Raw genomic sequence first — 11,849 nt, 5'->3', positions numbered from 1 at the left:
CTGTACAAGCTGGACCCCGTAATCGACGACGGCCTCCTGCGAGTACGAGGACGCATTGGAGCCTCAAGTGCGCCCTCCGACGCAAAACGACCTATCATCCTAGACGGTCGTCACCCCATCACGCGACTCATCGTATTGCGAGAACACGCCGCAGCAGGACACGCTAACAGAGAGCGAGTAACGAACGATCTACGACAGCGATACTGGATCATACGGCTACGACCCACCGTACGCGCCGTCGAGTATAGCTGCGCCCTCTGCCGGGTCACAAGGTCTAGGCCCAGAGCACCAGCCACAGGAGACCTGCCACGCGCCCGCCTCGATCCATTCCACCGCCCCTTCACGAACTGCGGGGTAGACTACTTCGGGCCCATTACTGTAAAAGTGGGACGCCGCCGAGAGAAAAGGTGGGGCGCACTATTTACCTGCCTCACCACACGAGCCGTTCACCTCGAGCTTGTCGCTTCTCTCTCTACGGATTCGGCACTAATGGCGTTGAGACGAATGGCAGCACGCCGCGGATGGCCGCGACTGATGTACTCAGACAACGCAACCAACTTCCGCGGCGCCGATCAAGAACTGAAAGCCGCATACGCCGAATGGGGGTGCCCATAAGAGAGCCCTAAGAGACGAAGGACTGACCCGGCGTATGGAATGGCGCTACATAGCACCTGGTGCCCCAAACCAAGGAGGCGCATGGGAACGCATGGTGCGCTCTGTCAAGACAGCGCTACAAGCAACGCCTCGAGAAAAGGCACCATCAGACGAAGTGCTAAGAACCCTCCTGACCGAAGCCGAGTATTCGATCAATGCTCGGCCCCTAACGCACGTGAGTGTGGACCCTCGCGACCTCGAGGCCCTCACGCCGAACCATTTTTTGCTGGGATCTTCAACGGGTCTACCGAGAACAGGACCCTGTGACGAAGCCGACCGACGAACCTGGCGGACTAGCCAAGCACTCGCAGACCAATTCTGGAGACGCTGGGTACGGGAGTACTTGCCGACCCTAGTACCGCGAGGAGAACCAGCCAGAAAGAACGACACGTCAAAACTACAAGTCGGCGACATAGTGGTTGTCGTCGACAGCACGCTACCGAGGAACGTATGGCCAATGGGAAGGGTAGAACGTACGTACCCTGGGCCTGACGGCAGCGTACGAGTCGCCGATGTCAGAACGAAGACCGGCGTCTTCAAAAGGCCAACATCGAAGCTCGTCGTCCTACTAAAGGAAGAGGAGGCTACGCAAAGCTGCGCCGGGGGGAGAGATGTTACGGACACCGAGCTACATACTCAGCGCCCCGCGCCCCAAACGAGACCGCGTCGCCGCTCCCCGCACCCCGCATCCCGCTCACAGCGTCGTACGGAGTCGCCGCCGCCCCGCACTCCGCGCCGACCGCCTACTCGCCAACCACTGTACTAAATGAGAGAACTCCCCGCGCCCCGCACTCCGCGCCGACCGCCTACTCGCCAACCACTGTACTAAATGAGAGACTTAACTTGGTATATGAGTAGGAACATTTTTGGTAATAAACACGTATTGAATCCACTTTAATCAAGAGTTTCATTTGCGATCCAGATCAAGAACCTGAACAATACAGTCCACCGAACAAGAGCTAGAACACCAACAGATTCTAATCAAAAAAGACCTTGCAATATTGTGTTTCAGATAAGTAAGTTTATTTTTAAAATGCGAGTTTTATTTTTTTTATAACATTATTATTTACATTGACGAATTAGTTTGATCAGGAAACTTAACACTTTCATCATCATGGTCATCAAGCAGCCTCTACTCCGTCCATCTTCGGATATAGGCCTACTTCAAATCTCTCCATTTACGTAGCTCTCGTGCCATGCATGTAGCCAGTTGCGACTCCATGATCTTCTTCGTCCTGCGATTTGGATCCATCCTAGCTGTGTCCTGCCCAATTCCATTTCATCGTATCAATTTTGCGTCAACAACGTTCCCAAATTTGGCTATACGTCGAATACGCTCATGTTATTCCTAACATTGCTCTTTCCATTGCCCTTTGTGCGCTTCGTAAGTTCTCTGCGGACTTATTCGTCAGAGTCGTTGTTTCCATGCCATAGGTGAGTAGTAGCCTCTGCGGTATGCGTTTGCATCGCAATATTTGCTGGTTGGCCCCAAAAACTGACCAAGCCTGTGCTATGCGCCTATCGATCTCCGGTATTTGATTTAGTAGGCCCAAAATAATTTTGTGTCCTAGATAAATGTAATGGTCAACAACATCAACAGGCATCTGTTGAAATCTTACCCCTGGAATGTTGGACCCACTTGTGCGGACTCTTTCAGCAGGTCTGCTGTCATAGTAAAATGCTTTAGCAAGTTGTAAAAAATGAAATTGTTGAGTATTGAACTGAGCAACGCTTACAACTTAAAAGTGTAAGCGTACTTGTGTGCTTGAACGAAGCACGTTTGTGTTTAAACGAAAAACACTTTAAAAAGCGAACGTGTTAAAGTGCATTTAGTTTAAACGCCCACCTCTACTTAGGATGTAAGTAGCTAGAATTTAAACAGCTATAGACGTGCAAAATATAGCCGAAAATGAATTCATGTGTTATAGAAAGTATATTGGGTTTAATAAAATTTAATATTGGTGTTACAACGAAATGCAAACACCAGCTCAAACTTGCCCGACCATTTTTGTCTTGCCGTACACACTTAAAAATCGTATCTCTATTCACTCACTACACGTAGCCAACATTCCCCACGAATCATTAAATACCTTACATATTTGAACATAACTAATTTGTGAGATTGAACATTTCAATTCCAGGTATGAAACGTTAAAAATACGTTGTCCTAAAAAAATACTAAGCATGAAGTTACAATAGTTAATCAGCGGAGAGACGATACATTACAACATAACCTGATACGTTTTCCTCTTCGCGTACGTAACAAATACGATGCTGAACGCAGCGGTAGCGTCTTCCAATAACAGGATTGTCTTATACATTTTCAAACATCCGCATATCATTATACTGACATTTTAAAACGGGAATAAACGCAAATAAACAAATTTAATAGGTATTTGCACACCTACCTATTCTTTCGACGTTTAAACCAGGTTGCACTGGTCTTGGTCAGAGATGCGGCTTGTCCCATCAAGCAGCGTGTCCATGTTATCCATTTTGTTGTCTATTCTTTGTTCAAATAGTATGGCAGATATGTAGATATTCATCATGATCAACCCATTATACGTCCCACTGTTGAACACCGATCAGCAATAAGGAGAGATTAAAATTAGCGAAATTTCCTCGACATGCAAGTTTCATCACGATATCTTCCTTCGCAAGAGATATATTCTTATATAAAGACATTTTAGATAAAAATTATTAATTTTTTTTTCAAGATTTTTCCAAATGCATCATAAACTTAATTTTTAAGTTCTATGATTTTAAGGCATGGACGGATTGTGTCTACTAAAATGGAATCAATATTCCTTTATATTTCAACGCTCTGGCAATATTGTTGTCTCATTTATTTACCAAATGTATTTGCCAAACTAGCACTTATATTAAGGGTCCGCAATTACGCAGCTTCATAACTATGCACGTATGTGATGAATTGCGTTCGTGACAAAGTGTGTGCGTGACGAACAGAGTACGTGACGTACTGTGTGCGTAACGAACTATGTACGTGAAGCAAAATGTGTCATCAATGAAATAGTTTTCAGCTTAAGTTTGGAAACAGATAAAGTCAAAGTCAAATAATCTTTATTTCATAGGTAAGCAAATTACACTTGAAATTGTTATACTCATTAAATTCTACAGCTCGTTCGTAAGGCGGATTCCCCTGAGAAGAATGAGCAAGAAACTCTAGGGGTTGCTCTTTGTGAATATACATTTGAATACATTTATCATTACAATATTTAATTTAAATATCTTAGATCGAATAGGTATTCTCGATCTAAGATATTTCAATTAAATTCTTTCAGTTGAAAGAGCTAAACGGGTCACTACCACGGATTTTTGTCATCCAAGTACACAGAAGTTGTATAATAACCTTTAGTATAAAGTTTTATTGTTTTTAATTTATTTATTGTTATTAAATTTTGTTTCACAATAGTTCTAAAACTCATAAATGGCAAATTTTGAATATCAATTGGAATCTTAAATTAATTTTTCATAAAAACAAATAATATTATTCTTTTTTTGATGTTAGTGTAAGAATGTTAATCTCTTTAAACTTATCTCTCAAAGACACTCTGGGGCCCAGATTGTAAATTGCCCTGACCGCACGTTTATACAGGACGATGATTCTATTAATATCGGCAGCATTATTCCAAAGCAAAATGCTGTATGTCATTAAACTATGAAAGTAGCTGAAGTAAACCAATCTAACTGGAGCGGCTGGGGAGGTTTTGCAACCTATTAAATAACGCACACACACACTCAACATAGCCCCGCACTAGGGAAACCCTGTGTCGCGGGTGCCATGGACACACATAGACAACCACAAATTACACCCAAACTCACGAGAGAAATAAATGTAGGCCATACAAATATTTCTCCCGGCCGGGGAATCGAATCTTGGAACTCTGCGTGGCAGTCCGGCATGGTAGCCGTTCGGCCACAGAGGCAGTTAAAAATTTGATGGTGGTGTGGACTGTAAAGCGCGGTTCTAGATGAAGGTAAAGAAAGTCGGATTTACGGCTATAGCATCGAGAAAATAAAGAATAAAAAATAGAAAGAAATATTATGAAGAAAAACTGTGCCGTACCTTGAACTTCTCGTTGGGCCGTATACGCTGGAGCTGTACGTCGCCAGGGGAATATTCACACGCAAACAAATCACTTAAAATAATGCGGTTTTTCAACGAAAAAAATGTCCGTCATCCCCAACAGCGTAGCGTTTCGATCCTCTATTTATTTCTTTCTTCTTTTTCTCGAGGTGGTCGCGGCGAGGTTCTCTTGCCATTGCGAGGTTCTCGAGCCAGCAAATACGAAGCCAGCGCACTCTAGTGGCGACCTCTTGTATTCTATCCCCTTCACTCAAAGACATTTTGGCATAGTGCAAAAGGGAAGAGAGAAAGATTCGATGCTATGCCTAACTAATGAAATTAACGTATCACCAAAGAAGCGGATATTGGTTTGAATGCGAAAGTTAACCATAGCCAATAGAAATTATATGGGAAATTTAAAAAATAAAAATAATTCATTTGTAGCGTTACCACTAACTGTTTCGAACTCTGAAAGTTTTCGTTTTTGTTTTATCGCGTACACTGCATAGCTGAGCCGTTTTGATAAGTTATTTATATGTGGACCCCGCTGCAATTTAGCAACTAAAGTTATACTTATAAGAACGCATGTATGTACAAGGTTCAATTTTTCGCTTCTAATTATAAAGCTTGTGTCCGTCTATCTAACATTGGGTAAAGTAAATTTCACATAATTTTGTTATGATTATGAATACAAAGAGCAATAGGGGCTTCGTCGAGCTGCCAAAATTGTTTTAACATTGACTCCAAAGAGTCTCAATCCGAAGAAGAAACAGCGTGCATACAAGTGAGCGACACGCTGTTATTATGTGTGGGTAAAGCGGTTACCGTACCCATAACAACGTAACCAAGTACAGTTTGTATAGCGGGAGGCGATGCAGAATTACCATTTACAATGCGCAGTAACAAAAGAAGCGGGAGTAATTGCGCCCCAATCAAAACGTCAATATGACCGGGAACGTCAAACGAGATATCAGCGAGCGGTAATCCTTGTAAATAAGGCAAAGCGGAAACATCAACAGGCGCGGTAGGCACCTTGTCAGTAATATTATCGACAACGAGCGAAGAAGCGTTATATTTAAACAAGAAGAAAACTGAAAGGTAACAGAGCCCTTAACGGCCTTCTCTGTCCCTCCAATCCCTTTAACTGAGGGACTACAAGCGGAGTTTTTTGTTAAACCCAAACGTTCACAATAATCAACAGTAATGAGATTAGTTTGCGAACCACAATCTAATAAACAATGTAACTATTGTTCCTTATTATCCCGTTATCCCGAATCACAATTGTAGCGGTTGACAACACTGTAGCGGGCGCAGTACATTGCCGGCCACGTACGAGCGTGCTGTGATTAGCAATATTATTATAAAGGTGCGGTCCATGGATGCGTTACGAAGCGGAGCGTCGGCCGAGTGGTCATTATCTATTCGTCTGCGCGTGCGGGACGACGACGACGGCGGCTCATCGTATGAGCGCTGTGCGTCCGAATAATTAACAAATATGCGGAATGAACCAATAACAAATACGCGGGAAGAAGCAATGACGAATAACACGTGAATACCAGCTTAGTAGTATCAGCGTTAAGTATTAACACGTAATACCAGCATGAAAATACCTTCGGGAAAGTATGTGCGAGAATACGTAATATCGTGAATAATATCAGCGTCGCGGGAAAATAACTATAACTCGCAACAAATACTATTCGCAACAAATAATATATATCGACATTTACTATTAATTTGTAAATTTCACTCCGCGTTGCAAATAATATGCAGCGCGAGCGCGGGCGGTGCGAGGAAACAATAGCGAAGTGAGACACCGATGACGGGCGGTAGGAACATAGATGCACTACCGGACGGAGCGGAATGAATACGAAAGCGGGTGGTAGTTCAATAAAATATTAAAACTACGAATTATGCGTGCGAAACAATATAAGAAATGTGCAAAGTGACCTTGGTACCGGTTCGGGGAGCGAGTAAGCGAGATTACTAGCGAGAATTGTGTAGAAATGCGCATATAAATTATGTAACGACAGATTAGTTAACTGTGAAAATGAAATCCGACATTGAATAAATAGAAGTTATCATAAAGATGAAACAAGTTGTGGTACCAATTACAGTACAAAGGATCCGGCTCGTAAGGAGCAATGAAAAATAGGAGTGGCTGGGAGGTTTTGCAACCTATTAAATTTGATGGTGGTGTGGACTGTAAAGCGCGGTTCTAGAAAAAGGTAAGGAAAGTCGGATTTACGGCTATAGCATCGAGAAAATAAAGAATAAAAAATAGAAAGAAATATTATGAAGCAAAACTGTGCCGTACCTTGAGCTCCTCGTTGGGCCGTATACGCTGGAGCTGTACGTCGCCAGGGGAATATTCACACGTCAAACAAATATCTTAAATAATGCGGTTTTTCAACAAAAAAAAAGTCCATCATCCGCAACAGCGTAGCGTCTCGATCCTCTTTTTATTTCTTTTTTCTTTTTCTCGAGGTGGTCGCGGCGAGGTTCTCTTGCCGTGCCGCGAGTCAGTTAATATGAAGCCAGCGCACTCTAGTGGCGACCTCTTGTCTTCTATCCCCTTCACTCAAAAGCATTTTGGCACAGTGCAAAAGGGAAGAGAAAAAGATTCGATGCTATGCCTAACTAATGAAATTAACGTATCACCAAAGAAGCGTATATTGGTTTGAATGCGAAAGTTAAACATAGCCAATAGAAATTATATGGGAAATTAAAAAAAATAAAATAATTCATGTGTGGCGTTACCACTATAAACACTATAACTAGTATACAGTATAACTATACTTATAAATACAAATGTATCTACAAGGTTCAATTTTTCGCTTCTAATTACAAAGTTTGTGTCGGTCTGTCTAACATACATTACATTACATTGGGAAATGTAAATTTCACATAATTTTGTTATGATTATGAATACAAAGATCGAACACACAGAAATATTTTTTTCGTCAACGCAGTGGGACTTGAAACCACGACCATGCTGCACCGTAGCATTGCTTTAACCATCTGAGCCACGGGTCCAGTTACCGAGTCGTCGAAATTCTACTATGTGTTTTGTTACTACAAAGATTTAATAACAAAAACACATATGAGAATTTCGACGTCTCGGTAACTGGACCCGTGGTTGACTGGTTAAAGCAATGCTACGGTGCAACATGGACGTGAGTTCAAGTCCTACCGAATCGACTAAAAAAATATTTCTGTATGTTCGATCTTTGTATTCATAACAATAACAAAACTTGCGGAATTATTTCACAAAAAAATCTCAACAAATTCACATAATTTGTTCTTTTCTCATTAAAGGGCAGGTTATTAACTGCAAACCAATTTACTACTTTAGATATAGCATTGTTCACATCGTCATAGGAACATTGATGCCTTTTAAGCTTCACGGCCCGCCAAACCATAACCAGACCAGACTATCATGGTGCACACAATCAAAAGCCTTGGACAGGTCACAAAATACACGAAAAGCATCATGTGAGTCTTCCCATGCATCAAATATATGTTTTATCAACTTCACACCAGCATCGGTTGTAGAGTGGCCCCGAGTGAAACCAAATTGTTTATGAGACATTAAATTATTAATGTAAAAATGGGCATACTTCTAGTTTAGAATTATTTTTTCTAATATTTTACTGAGAGTTGGTAGTATTGAAATGGGTCTGAAATTGGTGAGGTTTGAATTACTACCAGATTTTAAATTGTTGTAGTTTGAACAATAGTGTCTCAATTTCAGAATTGTTCAGCATTTCATTTCTCATGTGATTAAATTATTACCAAATTCCCAAATACCGCTGAGGTGTATGAAATGCCCGTACTTGTTTCTGATTTCGCTGAATCTGATCGGAAGATCACATATATATCGTCGTTTTAGACTGAATACCTCGTATGTGATTTCTATGTAATTATAATTATTACTACAAATATGAAATACAGAGATATATTCATTCGATCTGGCTGGATTCGAACCAGTGCCTTCACCATACCGACGTTCTCCCTACTGATCTACGGAACAAACCAGCAGGCCTTCCGAATTTTTGTATTTTCTTGTTGCAGATCTTTGTTTTTGGTAATTAATTTGTATTAATAAATATAATAAACTAGTGGAGTAATTACACAACAAATAATTGAATATCATGGTTGTATAATATTATAATATTCTATGTAATTTTTAACATAAAAAATAAGACCTCTTTCAGGTGATATATTAGTTTAATAATATATTTAAACAAGAGGTTTATAAGTTTTGCTTCAACAGAACTCAGTAAAACCAAACCATTTAAAAACGCGCAACAGAGGGTTTCAGCCTAAGGTAACGATATATGATTATTTGGAAAATAACAATACGTAAGAACTAAAGTTTCTAAGTAGAAAGAGATGTGAGAATCAATTAAAAGACACGATACAAGGTACAAAAAAGCAGGCGATCTCGTTGTTGGGTAGGAGGAGAAGCGGATGAAAAGGGTATAAATTAAAACGTCAGTTGGTCTTTCGCCCAGAAAAATAAATACAATAGAAGTGCATACTGGGCGTATCACGTTTGCCAACAGTACGTGGAGTTCCGCATATTAAAGCTTTGTTTGTTATGGTCGTGTTTATTATCTCGCGCCAAAGCTCAAAAATCGTATTAAATGCCATATTTTGCTACTTTGGAGTGAAAAAATAATAGTCGCACCTGCAATATTATCCACTGTGGTGTTTCATTTCATATCACATTTTATTTATTTTTAATAAATTTTAATGTTATGTTTATCGTAATAACTTTTTGTTACAAGAAGCGAAAGTTAACCCTTACACCGCTGCCATATGGACTTCATTTTTTTCATAACATTCACAATTTAGACATTTTTTTGCAAAATTTTTTCAACTCTAACAATCTTTCGATACAATTATGGACGACAACACAGACCACATAAAAACAAGTAGACGACAACCACATTACTGTTTAAAATTTTACGAAAACTGGCAATCCTGTAAATGTCATGTCCTCCGTCTTCAAAAGAGACAGAGATATTATGATATAGTGCCATCGCCTATGAGGTGCCAAGCTTCAAAATCTCCTGTGCCAAATTGATGGGAAAAAGAGAGTCGGATGGCACAATGACTTTGGTCTTCTTTGCCCTTTAATCTAGAAAATAGTAATGCGATCGAAATAATTTGCACCGGCGGCTTAAACATAGGCTAGAAAACCTTACTATCGGCGGTAATTCCGGGTAAAACCAAATTAAAAAAGTCTGGGTTTGGTTAGTCAATTCAGAACTTAAGTTTCTTTGGTATTCATTATATAAGACCTCTTCCGTAGTCTCTGATTATCCAATTGCCAAATTGGAAATAGTTTGGCACGTGGATAATGAGAGATATTACCCAGGGCTATCCCGCAAGGCACTGTTTGGTGTACACCGAACTTCGAGTATATAACCTGAAATAGAGACGAAATAACGGCCATACATACCTGGTAACACATTAGCGATACAGCTGTTATAGATATCAACTCCCGTTTGCACTGAAATATAGACAGGCCAACTACTGACCTATGTGTACGTCTCCGTATATTCCAAAAAATATTTATTGTAATAATGATGATATCTCTAACGTCAGACGATTATGCTGTTTTGTGGATGTATTAGCACTACAGGAGACTTGGCTTTTACCACATGACCTAACGTATTTAAACAGTATAAGCGACGAATTTGCCTGTACTGGGACATCGGCAATGGACACGTCAGTTGGTATGCTACGAGGCAGACCCATTAGCGGGACCGCACTGCTGTGGCGTAAGAGTATGTTTCCCTCTACAAAGGTGATTCAGTGCGATAACGATAGAATCTGTGCTATTAAAATAACCTGTATTGATAAAGAGATATTAGTGTTTTGTGTGTACATGCCGAACAACGGTGAAAATAATTTGCCGGATTTTATGCAATGTGTGAGTACTATTGATGCTATAGTTAAGGAATATTGTGTCGAAGCAGTGTACTTATTAGGCGATTTTAATGCGCACCCGCGTGAGCTATTTTGTAACGAATTATTAAGTTTCTGCGCCGATCGAGGTTGGATCTGTGCAGACTTGACTAAGTTAGGCATTGACTCTGACACTCATACGTATCTAGGTGAAATGCACCCCGGGTGTAAGCGATGGTTAGATCACTGCGTAACCACAACAGCCGGGTTGGAATCTGTAGTAGATGTTTATGTCGATTATAACGTTTATTGCTCTGATCCTTCGTCGATGTCGATTATAACCTTTGCTTACCCTTTAATTGTGAAATGTAATATTAATGTAATAAAACCTAAGATACGTGGTAATAATTTCGTATTGCAAAATAAACAAACAGTGTGGGGTGAGAGAACATCCCTAGAAACTGAGAAATATTTGTATAAATGTAACGAGTTACTGAAGTCGATTGGTTTTCCTGAGGAACTTAAAGAATGTTGTGACAAATCCTGTATACATAACTTAGATCATCAAAAAATCCTTGATGACCTGTACCACAGTATAATAAATGCATTATGTGAGCCATCAATATACAGCAAAGTCGTCACGATTGATTCTGGGAAAAGAAAAGTAATAGGCTGGAACAAGCACATTAGTAGGGCCCACAGGGAGGCTAGGCTTTGTTTCCAGAATTGGGTTCTGTGTGGGAAACCTACAGCAGGGTATGCATTTGATGCGATGTGCGCGAGTCGAAAAATATTTAAATCTAAACTAAGGTGGGTGCAACAGCATCAACAACAAATCAAAATGGATTTACTAGCCACGCATCACGGGAATAAAGATTTTCGTAATTTCTGGAAACTTACCAAAAAAGGGGAGGCAAGGCCTGGCTCTCTGTTAGTGTGAGTGGTATCTCGGAGGCCAGGGGCATTGCTAACATGTTTGGTGAGCATTTTAGTGTAAAGTCGTCTGTTAGTGGGGGCGGCGAGCTGCCAGTGTGCGACGATGAGTCCGGCCGTGACGCTCATGTATGTTTTAGTGCTGAGGACATTATAACTGCATTGAAGGAGATGAAAAGGGGAAAGTCTCCCGGTCACGACTATTTAAGTGTCGAGCATTTGCAGTTTGCCGGGCCACACTTGCCTAGACTGTTATCAA

The 11,849-nt window shown here is 40.8% G+C and overlaps 1 protein-coding gene across 1 annotated transcript; it reads left to right on the top strand.

Moving 5' to 3' along the window:
• The first annotated feature begins 649 nt into the window (after nucleotides 1–649).
• On the top strand, nucleotides 650–1,420 carry LOC113237898. Its single transcript, XM_026474611.1, has one exon. The coding sequence runs from the start codon at nucleotides 650–652 to the stop codon at nucleotides 1,418–1,420; it is 771 nt and encodes a 256-aa protein (XP_026330396.1).
• Nucleotides 1,421–11,849: the final 10,429 nt, after the last annotated feature.

This window comes from Hyposmocoma kahamanoa, unplaced genomic scaffold (assembly GCF_003589595.1).
Source record: "Hyposmocoma kahamanoa isolate Upper Pololo Valley unplaced genomic scaffold, ASM358959v1 103, whole genome shotgun sequence".
NCBI lineage: Eukaryota > Metazoa > Arthropoda > Insecta > Lepidoptera > Cosmopterigidae > Hyposmocoma > Hyposmocoma kahamanoa.
This window is presented reverse-complemented; position numbering and strand designations above follow the sequence as displayed.